We start from the raw sequence: 21,165 nt of genomic DNA on the forward strand, positions 1-21,165 counted from the left end.
ACTGTGTTAGCTTCGCCGTCATAGGGACCGATACAGGAAATCTTTCCTGCCCCAAGCCATCATACTGTACAATAACTCACCTCTGTCTGACAGGGAGAACTCAGACCCCTCTGCTGTCGAGTCCCATTTACGATCCTGGTCCTCTGTAACGTTTACACCATCAGAGCTTCTTTGTTTACTGCCATTAATCACTTTGCACCTTATGGTGATGATACACGGGGCAACTTTTTGGGCAGTGTTGCCGAGCAAAGTTGCTGGCAACGGGCAACTAGGTGAGACACAGGGCAACTTTTCAGGGCAACAGCAGTTAGCAACGGCAGTTTACAGTTAGCTAAAAAAAAAATTGATGTCTTAATTTTTGCTGTGACCATTTAATCAAGCTGTCTGTTGTTTTTTAGAGCTTTGGTGAGGTAAATTCCTCCATATAGAATATTAAAATAACAACTTACCGGCGTAAAAACAGATGAGGAGTCTCTCCATCTCTTCACTCCACTGACACTGAGCGGCCGCCATATTTGTTTGAAATTTCTGATCCGAACCTCACCGGAGGTCACATGACTCAATACTCGCGTTCTGATTGGCTTATCTCAAAAAGTTGCCAGAGATTATCAAAACCATTCAGAAAGAAGCAATGTTGCCCAATCTCAATAGAAAAGAGTCAAAACGCAATTGCCCAGCAACATTGCTCGGCAACATTGCCCAAAAAGTTGCCCCGTGTATCATCACCATTAGAGTTTATTTGCTTTCTTTTTTTTTTTTAAATGTATACAGTATATGTTATTTACCAGCTGGGAGGTCCGTATGGTGAAATACTGTGACCAAGGTCTTGAAAGTACTGAGCGAGGCCCTCTGGGCCGAGGTCAGTATTCAAGGCCGAGGTCACGGTATTTCACCATACAGACCGACCTTAAGCTGGTAAATAATATATTTATTTTTTTCTTTACCAAATTCTAACAGAAAACGAGAGCGCCCGAAAGGGAAAACCGAGCCGAGCCGCCATTTTGAATCCTCATTCACGGCTGTAATGCAAATGGCTTCCTCCTCGGTATACAAGTGCACTTCCATGGCAGGAAAAAAAAAAAACCTACATTTTGCCGCCTATGTAGTCCCCTATTTATACAAAATTGAGTCATTCAGGATTCAGCCATGTTTTTGCTCGGCGTTAGCAACAGTTAGAGGTTTTTAGCTTTCTCCTGAAATGTTTTCTTTTATTTCTTCTTCCTCAGGGTAGTAAAACTCGCTTTCACTGTGAACACTGTCGTTATCGCTATCCATGCTGTAAAATTAATGCTATTCTCCTGAGAAATGCTGGCAAAAATTTATAAGATTTTTGATAATCTTTTAAATAAATCTTATATTAAAAAAAAGATAAATGTTGACAAAAAATGCTACTATGTTTGTTGTTGTGAACGAGCGAGTTGCCAGAGGTCCATAACCGGGGTCCGTATCGTAGGATACGGACCCACTTGCAAGCCAGTCAGAGCGCAGGATTTGATGGAAACCGGACCGCGAAAAAAAAAAATAATTTATCTATCTCTGTCTGTCTATCTTCCGTTCAATGCTGCCACTTTTTGCAGTTTTTATTTTCATTCATCACAATTATTGTTTTTTGCACTATTAGTGCATGCTAACCTGTACAAAGCGCACACACAGATATAGTTAACAATTATTCCACGAAATCGAGTCGTACATGAGCCGATAGCGCCGAGTTGGCTCAGCTAAAGGACTCAAACGTAGCGATTACACGTTGCATATGATGCTCAGCAGCTTTGCTTGTGTTTGAAGAGTGGTATAAATGTGCACAGCTACCAAAAGCACCTCAACACTCAGGCCTGAGTTTCCCAAAAGTGTTGCAGTACAAAGATCAGCATTAAATGGTAGAGTGAGCAGCACAATGAACACACTCTCTCTTCTAGTTAAGACCCTCTTAGTGTTAAAAGGCTTTTGGGAAACCCACCTCAGTTCACCAGCTGTTCATTTTAAAGCAGCATCGAGGTATTCCTATTTCCGACACGTAGATACATCACCCTTGACGCCGACGCCCCATTGTGACACATCACGCCTCTGGTTGTTGAACGCCGGCTCACAGTGTAAAAACACACACTGGCACGGCTTTATTTGGCTCAGTGTAAATCACTAAGGTGGGAATATTAAAGTGCATATCCTGGACCAATTTGGTGGGGTTTTTTTGTTTGGTTGTTTTTTTTTTTTTTTTAAATTTATATTAGTGCTGTCAAAAATGTCGCGTTATTATCGCGTTAATTTGACTCAATTTTAACGGCGATAATTTTTTTTTATCGCGAGATTAACGCTCTGTGGCATGATGTAGGTTTTTCATAAGCTTTTGAAACTGCCAGGAACTTGGAACAGAGACTTTGCTTAGAAAAATGATAGCAGCTAGACTGTAATGCCGCGCCCCGCACAGCCAGAGTCCTCTGCCCTCCCCCCAAAGAACCAGCGCGGGCAGGGCACGCTCGCCCCGCGCCTTGGGACGAAGAGCCATGGTGCTCGGCTTAGGTTTCGTTTTCCCATCGGTGGCTCCAGCCCGACTTTGCAGTGGCTGTGACAAGACGTGTTATGCTCTGCAATAAAAAAAAATAAAAAATTGGTACAAAGCAAGCTCATTCACTTTTTTATGCTGATAAGAGAATTACAATGTTTTTTCATGTGACAAAAATGTGCGATTAAATTGCGATTAATCGCGAGTTAACTATGACAGTCGCGACATTAATCGCGATTAAATATTTTAATCGCGTGACAGCACTAATTTATATGAAAGTATGTCCCTTTACACACTCATCCAGAAGGGTAATTTTGCACAAGACCATCTGTCTACAGCAGAAAAAAATAAAATAAAACGCGTCTGGAAAAATCCCAAGGGAGTCTGGAGCCAGATTCGTGACGTCACCTGCGGAACCGCCAGCAGGCTGCGTGAGCTTGCACGGTTTCAGTGCACAGCCTGTGTAGACCAAGTTTAGCAGCGAGCGATTTTGCATTGAAATATGGAATTGTCGCCTGAGCTTCTAAACCCATGGATTCATGTATCAGTGCTCATCTATCTATTGTTACATAAATCAGATTTTTCCTAATTACTATTATGTATTTATATATTTCTTCATTTAGAATAGTACTGGCTACTGTAGGAGAAAGATTTCATAAGCTACACACATGGAATCGGCTAAGCAGGGTCGTATATACATTGAATGTGTTTGACAGGTCCCAAGATCTCAAGCCCTGACACGCAGATCCCTTGATACATGTGAAGTAAGCGTATTATCGCCCAGCGCTTTTGTGTGCGTCAATAAATAACATTATCCGTGTACCACACAAACACAGGAACACTTAATTTAGAGTATAGTCTCTCTTATTTCTTACCCTGGCAACAGTCAACTTGTGAAGTGCCGATTTTCTTGGTCTTTTTCTCGGCTCTGCTTTGGTCCTCGGCTTTTTCCGGGTGCCTCGCACAAAGCGCTCCCATTTCTCTCTCATTGTCTGGTCTTTTGGAAAATGATGAGTACTAATCCCATCATGATTGGCAGACGTGCAGCTTGTGAACAGGCAAGGCAGGCAACTGCTTGGGGCCCCTGAGCTAGGGGTCCCCCGAGAGTCGGGGCCCGAGGGCTTATTTATTTTGTTTTTTATTGTTCTTTACCATTTGTATTTTCACATTTGGAATTTAAACTTTGGTTTCATACATTTTTCGTTGGTGTCAGATTATTTATAACATATTGGTGATGAACACTGGTCAGAAGGGCCCCCTGGAAATTTTTGCTTGGGGCCACAGCAGACTCTAGAATCGCCTCTGATGATTGGTGTTGCTACGCCCTCCTACGATACATCTGTTAACCGTTTTAATAATTACGCGATAACGTTGAAGAAATTTGCAGAAAACCACCAGGTCGTTTTCTCGTAAACAAACCAGCGCTGACGTAGGATTCAGAAGGAGGCGTCCCGCACGCGACGTCACGAAAATCAATGTTTGCCGGGAAATCCAAACGGCAAGTTTTTTCAGAGGCGGACCAATTCGCCTCAAATGGCTTGATTTCAACTGAATTTTTCTGGTATTGCGCAAGGTACAAAAATTGCACAAAATGCAAAATGTGATAGATATTTGACCAAAGTTTAATATAAAATAGGGGAATTACATTGATCTTGCTCCTAAATATACCCAAGATGTGCACTTTAAGGTCCCTTCTTTACACCAATGTTACAGAATATCTGTGTAAAAAAGGGCGTAATGGATGCTGTCGAGTGTCGTCTTGTTTTTTTCTCACAGGAATAAAAATATGATTAAATCCAATGTTTAGTGAATAATGTATTAGTTCGAGATAATATTCGGTACAAGCTTTGGTTGTTGAGCATTCTATGGACAGAACGATGACTTTGGTGAGTTTAAACCATGATTCATTAATAAAGTGTTCAGTTATTGTCATGCGTTTATACACGGCTCAGCCAGTCATATGTTTAAAAACGTATTGAAAAATTAACTATACTTTTTATTTATTTATTTGTTTATTTTTATATACCATAAACAATCTACAACCTTTCCTCCCTAACAGTAAAGGAACATTTAATGACTGCCCCAGCAGGTTTTCTGTTCTTTTCACCATCTACATTATACGAATATTTTGTACATGGTACTCACACACACAGACTACAAAATGTGGTAGATTAGGGCTAAAAATTCTGCCATATTGCCTCTGTTTGGTCTGTTTTGTATTACCCTGCTGAACCCCGCCTCTATAAAACCCAGAGTGTAAGGTCCAAATGTGTGTCAGGTGGTGTGTGGATCTAAGTACCTGGTGCGTGGAGAAAGTGCCCGCGATCATGTAGACCTCCTGGTGTCTTCTCGTTTCTGGCCACCCGTGTACGTCGCAGACTGTGCTCAGAAGGTGGCGCTGTGTACAGAAGCACTGTACCCCGAACTGGCGTCACAGATGTGGGGGAGGAACCAAGGCTGCTTCTCCGATCCCATGACTCCTGCAGAGGTCAGCACACTTTCTGCATAACCTTTTGAACTTGTAAATAGCTGTCGTTTTCAACAACTGTGTGCATGTTTTTGATCGCAGAGTAACTTCGAATGACTTACAATTTGCAGAGGGGGGAAAAACCTTCCCCTGTCTGATGGGTGCAGAGTTAATTTTGCAGCTACAGCTATATTTGGAGCTACAAAGAAACATGTATTGTGTTTTTTTTTTTTTATTAAATTCACTTCCCTTTCTGTAAATATGTGGCTCATTTATTTCTCCCGTGCTGTCATACAGGGTTGTCGATGTGGTTTGGTACACAGTCAGACATTCTGTAACTTGAATTAAATCTCACAGTGTAACTTAACACGGTCATGCGTGCATCACTGTGAGTTTAATTTGGCATTATTCCACCCCTTAAACCACATCATCTCCCAAAGTTTGTCTGGAAATCATGCATATGATATAGTATACGCATCAGTTTCACAGTTTAAAGCAAATATTATTCTTTGCAAGTATTATGTATAGTGTCCCTCCATGATTATTGCCCCCCCCGTAAAGTTTAGTAAAAAACGGTTCGAAAAAATCCACCTTTTGGTGAAGTCGCTTCATCTCGCACTGAAAAAACAAAAAGAGAAAAATCGTGGGTGGTAGAAAAGGGCAACTGGACTTGCTTGAAGATTCTTGAAAACGTTTCACCTCTCGTCCAAAAGGCTTCCTCAGTTCTACAAGGTGGTCTTGGACACTCTTCCCAGACGGCTGGGTGTACGCCAGGACCCAGCTGTTTTCGGGGACTCACAGGAGGACAGAGAGAGTCAGATTGCCATTGATCACCCTAACGGGCAATCCTTTGATCACCCTAATGACTCGCCATTCACACCCAGCCTCCAGCGACCCACACCAACATGATGCCTCAGTGACACCTTAGATGAGCTGGTCATCAGAATTCTGATTCTGAGCCAGGAGAGGATAAATATCTGATACTCCCTATTAGTCAGACAGAACTGAGGAAGCCTTTTGGACGAGAGGTGAAACGTTTTCAAGAATCTTCAAGCAAGTCCAGTTGCCCTTTTCTACCACCCACAGTTTACTATGACCTGGATGATTGAGAATCTTCACAGAAAAGAGAAAAATCCAATCTTTTAATTGAAAAGTTTATTCAGAGAAGAACAAATCCCTCATCAAGAAATAATCATTTTCAACAGAAACACTTGAGCCGCTATGATTATCACCCCTGCATTTAAAGTGCTGATGACACGTTTTTGACATCTTTGGCGATGTTTTATAACATAAAAAGTAATTCCCGATGATCCATATATTAATTCACGAAGGCGCCTATTTTACAAGTTATGATGATAAACGCGGCTATTTGGGCAAATTTGACGGGGCTGCAGCACCCAGGAGACGAAGGAGGAGGAGGAGCTATATGACGTCAGCGAAAGAACCTTCCTCCTAACTTACCAGTTTGTTGTTGATGCGACAGGTGTTCAGTTTATCATTATTAGTATTTTTATTAGACATTATTATATATATAGTTATTATGCCTTCGCGTTGTGTTGCCGGCTTTTGCTCCAAAACCCACAAGGATGGGGTAAGTTTATTCAAGTTTCCCAGAGATCCCGAGCTGCATGCGAAGTGGGTGAAGCAAGTCAGGCGCTCTCGTGACAAGTGGGAGCCCTCACCAACATCCGTCCTGTGCTCTGAACACTTCGATTTGGATTGTTTTGACACCCTTCCCAGCTTAAAAGAATCTCTTGGGTGTTCAGTTCAGCACAAACGTGTGTTACTACCATCAGCAGTGCCTACACAGTGTTGCCAGATTGGGAGGTTTCCCGCCCAGTTGGGCGGTTTCAAGTGCATTTTGGTGGGTTTTGAACATATTTTGGGCTGGAAAACATCAGCAGTATCTGTTGCCAGATAATGCTGAAGTTTTCCAGCCCAAAATATGTTCAAAACCCACCAAAATGCACTTGAAACCGCCCAACTGGGTGGGAAACCTCCCAATCTGGCAACACTGCCAGTATTCCGGAGGGGGTCTACTAGTAGCTATGCCGGATCCAAAGACAGTCCTCCTGTCAGAACATGTGTTGTGAAATGACATAAGATAAAGATACGTAGAGCTATAGATTCTACATGATAATCATAAATGTAATCATAAAGTCGGCGTGATATCAGTCATGTATTTGCTTGTGAAAGCTTGCGGCTTTCATGTAACTGCCGCCTAGCAACGAGAGGCAAAGGGTAAAGAGGGTAGGCTATCGTAGATTCTATTCGGAAGAGATCAACACAATTCTAGACTCCCAGAAGAGGAAGAGCTAGCACTAGAGAGTTCACCGGCGTTTTCATGCGCCATTTCCATTGAGTAGAACCAGAGTAGAACAGCCAGTGAACCGCAGCGTGTTCTCCCGCTGACGTCACAACATGGCCGCGAGCCACGGACCCAGTTTTCTTGCGCTGTGCCATTAAAAGTTGGATATTTGCGTAACAACAGCTTCTTTTCACGTAATTATAACAGAAATCTAACATGTTTGCCATGTTGTATAGTTTATTTAAGAAATTGCATAGAGTCATGTTCGTGTCATCAGCCCTTTAATACTCTGTACAACTTCCCTCTGCCAGTAAAACAGCCCTGAGTCTCTCCTGTAACATTTTATAAGGTCGGAGATACAGAGCAGGGCATCTGAGACCATTCTTCTTTACACAATCTCTCCAGATCATCCAGGGTTCGAGGCCCTCTCTTGTGCTGTTTTTTGTAAAGGCTTTACCCCGTTTAAAACAAAACAAACAACAAAGAAAAAAACTCTCATATATACTAACCCTGATTAGCCTATATACCCTGTATGCCCCCACATTTTGTATGCTGCTGAATCTGTCCTTTTTTCAGTAGCTTTGTATAAACAATAACCGCTAAATGTAATGCAATGTTATGTAAGGTGATCGCCTAGGCATTCTCATTGTGAAAAGTAAGTCACATGTACATGGACTGGCATTTAATGTTGTATTTGTTCCTTTCTGTTTGTTTTTTGTCTGTTCATATTCTTTCTGGGGGAGTGAAGTCAGTTTAAAAATGCCGTTAAATGCATAGGCCTATAGGCCAAGTTTAATGACCTTGAGGTTATCAGAGGTCATATGTCGTTTTACAAATGAAAAATGAATTCAGCACCCAAACATTTAACAAACAAGGCCATTTGCTAACTTCATTAATCATTTTATTACATTTCATTCCTTAGAAAGCTGAGAAACTGGGTTCAGCTGAGACGTTTACAGGCCCAAAGTTCAATGACCTCTAGAGGTCAACAGAGGTCAGATAGAGCTCGGCATATTGCAGATTTGAATTCGGCACACCCAAATTGACAAAATAAGACTGTTTGCCGACTTTGTCTCAAAAATGCCTTTGGGTGTCACAATTCTGGAGTACCAGTCTAGAACTGGGTACTGAATACAGAAAGAGACCAGAAAATCAGCATGTCACACTTCCTCTATTGTGTCCCATGCTTAGAGTTTGTGACGAAGTAACTTTGAACAAAGGGCTAAAGTTTGTGACAAAGGGACAGTGTTGTAACTTTCAAAAGCAGAAATGTCCAGAAGTATACTGTTGCTTCACTACTGTGACCTTAACGCTAGTTGGAAATTGAGGGAGGAAAAAGAGAAGAGAGATGTGTTGGAAAGGTTACAGTGGTGCTTGAAAGTTTGTGAACCCTTTAGAATTTTCTATATCTCTGCATAAATATGACCGAAAACATCATCAGATTTTCACACAAGTCCTAAAAGTAGATAAAGAGAACCCAGTTAAACAAATGAGACAAAAATATTATACTTGGTCATTTATTTATTGAGGAAAATGATCCAATATTACATACCTATGAGTGGCAAAAGTATGTGAACCTATGCTTTCAGTATCTGGTGTGACCCCCTTGTGCAGCAATAACTGCAACTAAACGTTTCCGGTAACTGTTGATCAGTCCTGCACACCGGCTTGGAGGAATTTTAGCCCGTTCCTCTGTACAGAACAGCTTCAACTCTGGGATGTTGGTGGGTTTCCTCATATGAACTGCTCGCTTCAGATCCTTCCACAACATTTCCATTGGATTAAGGTCAGGACTTTGACTTGGCCATTCCAAAACATTCACTTTATTCTTCTTTAACCATTCTTTGGTAGAACGACTTGTGTGCTTAGGGTTGTTGTCTTGCTGCATGACCCACCTTCTCTTGAGATTCAGTTCATGGACAGATGTCCTGACATTTTCCTTTAGAGTTCGCTGGTATAATTCAGAATTCATTGTTCCATCAATGATGGCAAGCCGTCCTGGTGCAGATGCAGCAAAACAGGCCCAAACCATGATACTACCACCACCATGTTTCACAGATGGGATAAGGTTCTTATGCTGAAATGCAGTGTTTTCCTTTCTCCAAACATAACGCTTCTCATTTAAACCAAAAAGTTCTATTTTGGTCTCATCCGTCCACAAAACATTTCTCCAATAGCCTTCTGGCTTGTCCACGTGATCTTTAGCAAACTGCAGATGAGCAGCAATGTTCTTTTTGGAGAGCAGTGGCTTTCCCCTTGCAACCCTGCCATGCACACCGTTGTTGTTCAGTGTTCTCCTGATGGTGGACTCATGAACATTAACATTAGCCAATGTGAGAGAGGCCTTCAGTTGCTTAGAAGTTACCCTGGGGTCCTTTGTGACCTCACTGACTATCACACGCCTTGCTCTTGGAGTGATCTTTGTTGGTCGACCACTCCTGAGGAGGGTAACAATGGTCTTGAATTTCCTCCATTTGTACACAATCTGTCTGACTGTGGATTGGTGGAGTCCAAACTCTTTAGAGATGGTTTTACAACCTTTTCCAGCCTGATGAGCATCAACAACACTTTTTCTGAGGTCCTCAGAAATCTCCTTTGTTCGTGCCATGATACACTTCCACAAACATGTGTTGTGAAGCTCAGACTTTGATAGATCCCTGTTCTTTAAATAAAACAGGGTGCCCACTCACACCTGATTGTCATCCCATTGATTGAAAACACCTGACTCTAATTTCACCTTCAAATTAACTGCTAATCCTAGAGGTTCACATACTTTTGCCACTCACAGCTATGTAATACTGGATCATTTTCCTCAATAAATAAATGACCAAGTATAATATTTTTGTCTCATTTGTTTAACTGGGTTCTCTTTATCTACTTTTAGGACTTGTGTGAAAATCTGATGATGTTTTAGGTCATATTTATGCAGAAATATAGAAAATTCTAAAGGGTTCACAAACTTTCAAGCACCACTGTAACTCGAATAAGGCCAAAGCGCACGCGTGCACACACATACACTCATCCTCTTTCTCTCTTCCTTCTTCAGTGCATCTCCTGTCCTGAGCTCCAGGACCAGCAGTACAGCATGGACCTCTCATCTGTGGACTCCAACCCCCGTGTTCACCCTCACACCAAGTCCTTTTTGCGCTATATAGTGCACCCTGGTGATAATTCCGTCTCCTCCTCCGACCCCCACCATGACCTGACTCTTTGTAAAGAGCTGCAGTCTTACTCCAGTCTGGTTTCATCCATAAGCGGCGGTTTAGAAGAGAATGACAGCGAGTCCAGGGGAAAAGGAAAACAAAGAAAGCTCGTGTTCAACAACGCAGCGCACTTCTACCTCTACAACCGGCTCGTGGACTTCCTGAGCAGCCGGGACGTAGTGAGCCAGCAAATGGCCGAAGTGCTGAGGGTGTGCCAGCAGGGCGAGGTGGTGATGATCCGAGACGCCCTCTACAGGCTCGGAGTAGCGCAGCTCAACAGGGAGGATGAGGAGACTGAGCGCATAGGAGAGGGAGAGGAAGAAGAGCCAGAAGGAGACGCAGACACCGTAGCAGTGGATGTCTTGCTAGAATGATAGAGGGAGAGACGATGGGACTCAAACACTGTGAGATTTTCAATAACACGATCTACAAGAGGACACTGTGCAGGGCGCATGTAATAGGTTTTAATATAAAATGATAGTATTTATTGCTAATTATGTGTGTTAATGAAGAAACTATGGTCATATGAAAGATAACCACTCAGAGTAACTTTTATTGTAATTGCGATTGTCCATATTTCTACATATTTATAACTTTGTTTTTGATATGCTACATCAAAATGTACAATTAATTAATTTACTGATTTAAGAGCCAATACTAATTTAACAAACATCATGAATTGCAATACACTGCTAAAGCGTTATATTCACTTTTCTTTGTTCCATTTCTATCTTCTTTTAAAGCGATGCCTCAATGACAATCATGTCCTATTATATCAATGAGCCACGTTAATGCCAATTTCAGTGAATAGAAAGTAAACATGCTACACTGTATTAAAGCAATAGATAACAGCTCGAGTAAGTCATTTAAAAAAAATCTTTGCAATGTTTTCTTGACTTTAGTGAATAGCTTATGACATTTGCAGGAAATAAAATACAGACAAGGAAAGTTTCATGAACACAGACATAAATGCCAGGAAGTTTGATATAACAAGACCTTCAACATAACTTGTAGGAAAAACTTTACAGAAATATAACAAGAAATAACATGAGAACGTCGGTGGCGCCATTTTCTAAAGATTTCGCAGTGCACCTGATCAGGAACCAGGAGTGATTTATGCTAATTATGTCAAATGTCGGCGGCACGGTGGCGTAGTGGTTAGTGCTGTCGCCTCACAGCAAGAAGGTCCGGGTTTGAGCCCCGTGGCCGGCGAGGGCCTTTCTGTGTGGAGTTTGCATGTTCTCCCCGTGTCCGCGTGGGTTTCCTCCGGGTGCTCCGGTTTCCCCCACAGTCCAAAGACATGCAGGTTAGGTTAACTGGTGACTCTAAATTGACCGTAGGTGTGAATGTGAGTGTGAATGGTTGTCTGTGTCTATGTGTCAGCCCTGTGATGACCTGGCGACTTGTCCAGGGTGTACCCCGCCTTTCGCCCGTAGTCAGCTGGGATAGGCTCCAGCTTGCCTGCGACCCTGTAGAACAGGATAAAGCGGCTACAGATAATGAGATGAGATGTCAAATGTCGCAGCACAATCTTCTCTATAACATTAAAGTGATTAAATGTAACAGACCACCACTGACTAAACCCAGAGTGCTCATGAGGACGATCACATTCTTTGACATTATTTACACATGGCAGTGTTTTGCTTGGTGCTACATAAAATACACATATACACAGTATACAGTTTAATGAACAAGGCATGCAGGAGACAAGAAATATCTCATGAAAGAACAGAATGCGGTGCATGTCGTAAATAAGTGGATTTCAAAAAGATGTCGGGTGGTTTTTTTTTTTTTTTTTTGTGTGTGTGTGTGTGTATTTAATCTAGTTAAAAATCATATACCATGATGAATCACAGATCTAAATTCTTGTTAAATAATGATTCAATCATTCAAATACAAAAAAAAAAGCAATTCAGGAATATTACATGGATTTGCATAATAATAATAATAATAATAATATGCATTTAAAAAGAAAGAAACCATTCATCAAGCTTGTAAAAAATATTAAAAATTGGAAAAATACACATATAACATAAAGTACCACTGTTTGTGCTCTTTTCCACTTTTCAAGAACAAGAACAGACTGAGAAAAATGTGGAAGTGAACTTTGCAAGCTTGCTTCTGGGAGACGGAAATGCTGAATTGACTTTTTTCCCTCCATACGTCCAAACAGGGAACTGCGATTTAACACGAAATGAGTGAGATAAACTTTGTGACTTGTGTAAGCCTGGCATGAAACAGATCTCAGCCAATGAAACACCCATCTTACTCTAAATCTGTCTCATTTTGCCCTTGTAGAAAGGGAAGCTACAATCACTGAGGAATTTGACCCAAACACTGAAAGCAGTTTGGAATAAAGGTTACAATCAGGCGCGTGATTTATTTGCTGTGAGCGCTGGGCTTTTTTATTTAAAGTATCCTGAGAGTATAGTTAATTGAGGCCTTAGCAGAACTGATAGTTGTTGGCCTTCATCAGGGGCTGCTCATCTGCCTCCTGCTCACATGATTCCTCGTCACTTTTAGTGGGATCGCAGGCCTCCAGCTGCTCTTCGTCCAGTTCTTCTGTCTGCACGTTCTGATACTGAGTCTAAAAACAGAGACAGCAACTTCAGACTAAAGGCTCTGATTTAATACAATTCTAAACAATGATCAATAATCTGCGCATGCAATGCAATACACTCACTGGCCACTTTATTATGAACACCCACTCTTTTATGTACCGGTAGTTATCTAATCGGCCGATCCCTTGACAGCGGCACAGTGCATAAAATCATGCAGATACAAATCAAGAGCTTCAGCTAACTAATGTTCACTTCAAACATCAGAATGGGAAAAATTGTGATCTCAAAGTGTGACTTTCACTGTGGTATGGGTGTTGGTTTGAGCCAGATGGACTGGTTTGAGTGTTTCAGAAACTGCTGATCTCCTGGGGTTTTCACACACAACAGTCTCTGGAGTTTACACAGAGTGGTGCGAAAAACAAAAAAGTGAGTGAGTGACAGTTCTGTGGGTGGAAATAAACGCCTTGTTGATAAGAGAGGTCAGAGGAAAATGGGCAGATTGGTTCGAGCTGCCAGGAAGGATATAGTAACTCATAGCAACTCTTTACAACCGTGGTGAGCAGAAAAGCATCTCAGCATGCAACAGCAGAAGACCACATTGGGTTCCACTCCTGCAGCCAAGAACAGGAATCTTAGAACCAAGAACACGGTCCTATTAAAATGGCCAGTGAGTGTAAATTGCTGCCATTGTTGTAGGTGATTAATAAAGAATCAAGTGAATTAAATCATGTTAAGTAAGCAGAGGAAACATTGCAATATATAGCCATGGGAAAAAATAAAGTATATCCTCCTTCAGTTTTTTTATTTTGTTTATGAGGGCATAAATAACAATTCTGTGATCCTCAGCAATCTATAAAGAAACAAATAACCTCCAGTGACAGTCAAAACACACACACACAATGGGTTTCAATATGTAGTCATTTTTCCAAAATTTAAACCAACATTCAGAAACCAGCTGGGGAAAAAAAAAGTCTACTGTTCCTGTTCCGACTTCCACAATCAATAAGAGAGAAATTAGCAGCCAGGTGTTACAAATGAAATGCACAAGATTAGTTAATCATCAAGACGTGTGACTTCCTCGATAAAAGCAGAACTTTTGGCAGATTGATGTTCTGGAGCACTCAGGTGTGTGTCTACATCATAGTAGAAATTAAGGATATCAATCATGATCTCAGAAAAGGGAGGCACGGTGGTGTAGTGGTTAGCGCTGTCGCCTCACAGCAAGAAGGTCCTGGGTTCGAGCCCCGTGGCCGGCAAGGGCCTTTCTGTGCGGAGTTTGCATGTTCTCCCCGTGTCCGTGTGGGTTTCCTCCGGGTGCTCCGGTTTCCCCCACAGTCCAAAGACATGCAGGTTAGGTTAATTGGTGCCTCTAAATTGACCGTAGGTGTGAATGTGAGTGTGAATGGTTGTCTGTGTGTCAGCCCTGTGATGACCTGGCGACTTGTCCAGGGTGTACCCCGCCTTTCGCCTGTAGTCAGCTGGGATAGGCTCCTGTGACCCTGTAGAACAGGATAAAGCAGCTAGAGATAATGAGATGAGATCTCAGAAAAGCAATTGTTACACTTCTTCAATCTGGGAAGGGTTATAAGGCCATCACCAAACAATTTGAAATTCACTATTTTACAGTGAGGAGATTGTTTGTTTACAATGGAGCCTTCAAGACAGCTGTCTTCCCAGGAGTGGATGTTCCAGCAAATTCAGTCCAAGGTCAGACCCTTTAATGCACAGAGATGTAAAGAAAACACCAAGGCGAATATAATGTGCCTCTCTGGAAGCACATTAAATATTTTATGTTCATGACAGAAAAAGTAGAAAATGACTGGGGGAAAAAGTATGGCTTTCAGGGAAGTGTGGTTAGGAAAAAGTCCTTCTCTCCAAAAAGAGTAATGCAGCATGAATTAGGTTTGCAAAATTGCATCTCCTCAAACCACGAAAGTTCTGCACCAAGATCCTGTGGACTGCTGAGGCCAAGGCAGAGATGTCTGGTCATCATGCACATGATTTGGGCTTGTTTTGCAGCTACAGGACCTGGGAAACTTGCAGTCATGAAGACAATGAACTCCACTCTTATACTACTGTAGTATATTCTTGAGTACTGTGGGGCCATGTGTCCAGCAGTTTAAAGGAGAGATGCAGAACCTTTATTTTTAAATACATTTCGGAGTGGATAGTATCTCCATCCTTGACTCTTATATGCTGCATAAATGGGAATTAAAATATATATTTTTTAGAGTTAAAATCGACCGCAAAGTTGGCATTTGAGCTGCCCCGCTGAGCCAGCCAGCCCTGAGTGCGTGACGTCACAGCAGTAACCGGTTTTAAGGCCGAGGCCTTTGACGGCTATAGACCAAAGCCAGACTTGGCAGGCGAGAGTGGTTGCAATGTAGTCTGGTTAACACCAGACCATATCACAAGTGAAATATGGTCTGGAATCCGCCTATTGAATTTCTCGTAGGGGAGGTGTGGTTTATGATTGTCAATGGCCGTTTATTGGACGTTGCGAATGTCTATCATTTGGCGTATACGTAGCCCATGGCCAATCATGGCAGTTGTACCCAGTGACGTAGTTAGAGCAACGAAGAGGCAAAGAAGGGAAGGAAAGAGTTTTTTAAAACAAACTTTCACTCTAAACTATTCAGAACAGTGTCTAAAGCTTGATCGAAAGTTTGGTTCGTATCGCTCGCCGCCATGTTAAATGTGATCCGTAAACAGTCCCAAATAAACTACAAGCTTCCGTTTGTCGAGTAGTACGCGTCACCGTCTTTCCACCCCTCCCCACTCTCTGATTGGCTCCCTAACTCAGGCGAGCCTTTAGACCATAGTTTCCATGCTGTCTTTTCAGATCGGAACGATTGTGCAAAGCAGCATGGGATTTCCCAGGCTAGTTGCAATGGCCTCTTTGTTCGGATTTATTGGAGATTCTTCGGATTCCACAGATAGTAGTACATCTGACTGTGACAGTCCTGAAATTGGAGTGTGTGTACATGCTACTGCTATACACGTAGAATTGTATCAGTTCGAACCATCGGAAAGTGAATCCAATAGTAACACGTCGGCCATGGAGGCCCCCACCTTACGAAACAAAGCCAGAGAACCAAGCCGTCTAGAGAATTGGATGGAATTGAACTGACAGTCTCATGTGACTCTCATTAAAACAGGATGGGCATTATAACTTATGCAACATACATGTACATGCATGCATTTTCACTGATAAAATGTAAAAGGCTAATTAAATAATCAGATAACCTGAGACAATCACATTCTGAAGCAAATTAAATCATCGTATACCGGTAACTTAAACACACAATACAAGTTACATGTATTAATCTAAATCCAGGTAAACAATGTGTTATGTAACCAAATGAGAGTCGCATCTTACCCGTCTGTGTTCTCACTTCTTGAAGGCCAATCTTGTGGCCGATTGTTTTGAAACAATGTAACTTTCAGTTCTTTGTTCATTTGCTTCTTCCATGTAAGGGTGAGATATTATTGCTGAGGCAAGCATATCCGGTGGGGGGGTGGGAGAGCATATCCAGTGGAGAAATCTGACGACTGGTCCACTCATTCTCCATTTTCTCCATATGGAGTACTCCGCCATTACTGCTCGGCTCATGCTCCGGGAGAACTGGTGCAACTGAACTTGCTTTCCTTTTCTTGTAGTTTTCTTTACCTTTAATTGTTGGTACTGCACCCTCTTTCAATACGGGCTTATAGCCAACGCTCCTCAACAGATCAGAGGTTTCGTACGAGTCATCAGTAAAATGTGCCTGTGAATTGCTCACAAGATGCGTCCAAATCTTTGCAGTTTGAACATTCTTGGGCCATGAATGCAACATGAATCCACCTTCTGTCATGTTGCTGCACCCGCCAGCAACACATCTACATGGCATGGCGATAAATTAGCTCAAAATGGAGGATTGGAGTTGCAGTCAGCTCTGTGTTTCAGTATAGCGAAAATGGCAATGAGACCGATAGGCTTCCTGCTGTGACATCACAGATGTCATTCACTCAGACCGCTACCAATATGGATCATTTTAATCGTAAAAATTACAATATTAGATTTACTGTTGATGCTTAAAACTATTCCTGTGCCATTCTTGAGGTCTCAAAGCATTTATAAACAAAAAGTGAGGCCATGGTTCTCCTTTAAGCTGAGCCCAAATTGTGTCATGAAATAGGACAATGATCCCAAGCAAATTGAAATCCGAATGGCTAAAGAAAGAAAAAAAAAATGTGCTGAAATGGCCAATTCAAAGTCTGGATCTCAACTAGATGCTGTGGCAGGATCTTAACAGAGCTGTGTATAAACAAATGCCTTCAAATATCGATGAGATGCCATGGCTTAATGGTTAGAGAAGCAGCTTTGTGACCAAAAGGCCACTGTTCGATTCCCTAGAATGGTTGAAGTGTCCTTGAGCAAGACACCTAACCCCAACTGCTCCCCAGGCTGCTCTGGGTATGCTATATGTCACTCTGGATAAGAGCATTTGCTAAATACCATTCATGAATGAATAATGAATGAATGATGAAGCAATGTTGGAAAGAAGAGTGAGTCAGAATTTCTCCAAAAGAATGTGTCAGAAAACATTCAGGTTTTTGTTGCTAAATGTGGGCAGTGTAATGGTTAGCGCTGTTGCCTCACAGCAAGAAGGTCCGGGTTCGAGCCCCGTGGCCGGCGAGGGCCTTTCTGTGTGCAGTTTGCATGTTGTCCGCGTGGGTTTCCTCTGGGTGCTCCGGTTTCCCCCACAGTCCAAAGACATGCAGGTTAGGTTAACTGGTGACTCTAAATTGACCGTAGGTGTGAATGTGAGTGTGAATGGTTGTCTGTGTCTATGTGTCAGCCCTGTGATGACCTGGCGACTTGTCCAGGGTGTACCCCGCCTTTCACCTGTAGTCAGCTGGGATAGGCTCCAGCTTGCCTGCGACCCTGTAGAGGGATAAAGCGGCTAGAGACAATGAGATGAGATGAGGTTGCTAAATGTTGTTCTACAAGTCACTGAAATATAGGGTGTGCTTACTTTTCCCAGCTGGTTTCCAAATGTTGGTTGACTTTTGGGGAAAAAAAGTGATTATATGTATTGAAAAATTTCCCCCCACCCTCAGTCACCTGAGGTTATTTGTTTGTTTAAAGAACCTGATGAGGCCCGTGCAATTGTTATTTAGGCCCTGATAAGTAAAAACATTGACTTGAAGGAGGGTGTACTTTTCTTTTTCCCATGACTGTGATATAGAGTATAGAATATAGTATAAATGCAAAATAAGTTAATTTCTGTTTTCTGTTTATAAGCTATGTGTGAATTTAAATCTGTGTATAGTCTCTATTTGGCATCTGAAGTGTCAACATGTAACTAATATTTCATATGAAAGCCACATTGCCATGGCAATATTGTCGTCATTTTAAAATTGTCAATAGTTTCTGGTGATTTCGAAATACTATGGCGTAACTAACCTTAAGTGAAGCATATAATCTTGTCTTCAACTCATTGAAATGTTTCCACGGATATAATACCTTCCCTTCAGCTGTACAAATGTGTATGTGCAATATCAGTTCCCAAGTGAATTACAGGCTGGATTAAAATCACACTGGAGTTCCCAATGATTTTGCCGTGTAGTTTGCATGTTTAGGGAGTAATTATCCAAATTGCAAACACACAAAATGGACAAGATATACTATTGTTCACATGTAAAAGGGGGGGAAAAAACCCACAATCCTCTGTAGATTCTTCTAAATCAGCTTGTACCTTTTTTTGGCTGGTGTTATCAAGTCTGCATGTGTTTTCACAAGTAAATCAGGGTCTTGGTCAGCTAAGAAATTGTGCACCATGTTTCTCGAGTGTTTTGGCGAGATCAGATGTGAGCCATTGAACCTTTCAGACATTTCTGCTTTTTACCTGATCTGGTGTTTCTCCCAGTAGCCTCTCGATGAGCTGAGCAATCTTGCTGAAAGTCGGCCGCTCTGTGGGTTCAAGGTTCCAACACGTTTTCATGATGGTGTACCTGAACACAAATGTTTCCAACACAAAAAGTCTCATATGTGCGTAAAAAATGAAATACAAAAGTAGAATTTGTATTGAATCAAGGAGTCATGACAGCTATGATTGTTAGGAAAACAAAATTCGTCTCTCTGTGGCATTCCATATGGAAGGAAGCTGTGGCCTAATGGTTAGAGAGACAACTTTGGGACCAAAAGGTCACCAGTTTGATTCCCTGGACCAGCAGGAATGGTTGAAGTGCCCTTGAGCAAGGCACCTAACCCCCAACTGCTCCACAGACTGCTCTGGGTACAGTATGTTGTACGTTGCTCTGGATAAGAGCAGTGGTGAACCATTACTATTAGAGCTGGGACTTGAGCTCAGCCAGACACCAAAAAAGCAACAGGGCAAAAGATTTTGCAAGGGATTAGTAGCAGGCTCCCAGGTCACTCCGTTGTGTGTAGCTGTCGATGTTGATTTTAAGAGTAACTAAGTGAATTGCACAGGGAAATGAATACTTACAGTTGTGTTCAAAATAATAGCAGTGTGTTTAAAAATGTGAGTAAAGCTCAAAATCCTTATAATAGTTTTTATTCCCATGCATTGGGAACACTGCACATTATATTCTACATCAAAACATGAAGAAAAATGTATGAATATTTTAATTACTTTACAGAAAATGAAGAAAAATGAACATTGGGCTGTTCAAAAAAATAGCAGTGTCTGCATTTTTCATTACAAACTCCAAATATTTACTGTATAAACTGAAAAAATCTTAAGGATTTAGTATTCCTGTGAATCACTAAACTAATATTTAGTTGTATAACCACGGTTTCTGAGAACTTCTGGCACCTGTGAACAGGTATTCCAGCCCAGGATGATTTGACAACATTCCACAATTCCTCTGCATTTCTTGGTTTTGCCTCAGAAACAGCATTTTTGATGTCACCCCACAAGTTTTCTATCGGATTAAGGTCCGGGGATTGGGCTGGCCACTCCATAACTTTCATTTTGTTGGTCTTGAACCCTGATGCTGCTCGCTTACTGGTGTGTTTGGGGTCGTTGTCTTGTTGAAACACCCATTTCAAGGGCATTTCCTCTTCAGCATAAGGCAACATGACCACCTCAAGTATTTTGATATATGCAAACTGATCCATCATCCCTGGTATGCGATAAATGGGCCCAACACCACAGTAAGAGAAACATCCTCATATCATGATGCTTGCACCACCATGCTTCACTGTCTTCAGAGTGTACTGTGGCTTGAATTCAGTGTTTGGGGGTCGTCTGAAAAACTGTCTGCGGCTCTTGGACCCAAAAAGAACAATTTTACTTTCATCAGTCCACAAAATGTTTTTCCATTTCTCTTTAGGCCAGTCGATGTGTTCTTTGGCAAATTGTATCCTCTTCAGCACGTCTTTTTTTTAAACAGTGGAACTTTGTGGGGGCTTCTTGCCGATAGATTAGCTTCACACAGGCATCTTCTAATCGTCACAGTACTCAGAGGTAACTTCAGACCGTCTTTGATCACCCTGGAGCTGATCATTGGCTGAGTCTTTGCTATTCTGGCTATTCTTCGATCCATTCGAATGGTAGTCTTCTGTTTTCTTCCACGTCTCTCTGGCTTTGCTGTCCATTTTAAAGCACTGGAGATCATTTTAGCTGAGCAGCCCATCATTTTCTGCACTTCTTTACAGTATACGTTTTACCTCTCCAATCAACGTTTTAATCAAAGCACGCTGTTCTTCTGAACAATGTCTGGAACGACCCATGTTTCTCAGGTTTTCAGAGAGAAATGGATGTACAACATGTGCTGGCTTCATCCTTAAATTAGGGCCACCTGACTGACATCTGTTTTTTCACAGAATGAATGACCTCACTAATTAAACTCCACACTGCTATTATTTTGAACACGTCCCTTTCACTTAATTATTCAATTACACAGACTCAGGAGCATGCATATCATGAATGTTGGGTCTGTTGGTTTTCTATGACTCTACTACACCTACTGGTAAATTATTTGCCATGTAGTAATATAATTTCCACCAAAAACAGTGATTGATCTGGTTAGTCGTGTTGGACTGCTATTATTTTGAACACAAGTGTAAGTCTGAGTGAAAAATACTGTAGTGAGCGTGTGTGGAAGAAGAGTCT

General features: G+C 41.8%; 2 protein-coding genes across 4 annotated transcripts in view; one reads left to right on the plus strand and one right to left on the minus strand.

The window, feature by feature from the left end:
• The window catches only part of hmgxb3 (HMG box domain containing 3), a 70,954-nt gene extending 59,625 nt beyond the window's left edge, over nucleotides 1-11,329 (plus strand). For both annotated transcript variants that reach the window (XM_060915199.1, XM_060915198.1), the window contains 2 exons: nucleotides 4,779-4,988; nucleotides 10,322-11,329. In XM_060915199.1, coding sequence (XP_060771182.1) covers nucleotides 4,779-4,988; nucleotides 10,322-10,852 — 741 coding nt within the window. In that variant the 3' untranslated portion in view covers nucleotides 10,853-11,329. The remainder of the gene's footprint in view (nucleotides 1-4,778; nucleotides 4,989-10,321) is intronic.
• A 560-nt stretch (nucleotides 11,330-11,889) lies between these two features.
• The window catches only part of LOC132882020 (macrophage colony-stimulating factor 1 receptor-like), a 40,362-nt gene continuing 31,086 nt past the window's right edge, over nucleotides 11,890-21,165 (minus strand). For both annotated transcript variants that reach the window (XM_060915201.1, XM_060915200.1), the window contains exons 20-21: nucleotides 18,931-19,036; nucleotides 11,890-13,065 (exon numbers count right to left, since the gene is read on the minus strand). In XM_060915201.1, the coding sequence (XP_060771184.1) occupies nucleotides 12,922-13,065; nucleotides 18,931-19,036 (250 nt within the window). In that variant the 3' untranslated portion in view covers nucleotides 11,890-12,921. The remainder of the gene's footprint in view (nucleotides 13,066-18,930; nucleotides 19,037-21,165) is intronic.

Source organism: Neoarius graeffei, chromosome 2, assembly GCF_027579695.1.
Source record: "Neoarius graeffei isolate fNeoGra1 chromosome 2, fNeoGra1.pri, whole genome shotgun sequence".
Taxonomy (NCBI): Eukaryota; Metazoa; Chordata; class Actinopteri; order Siluriformes; family Ariidae; genus Neoarius; species Neoarius graeffei.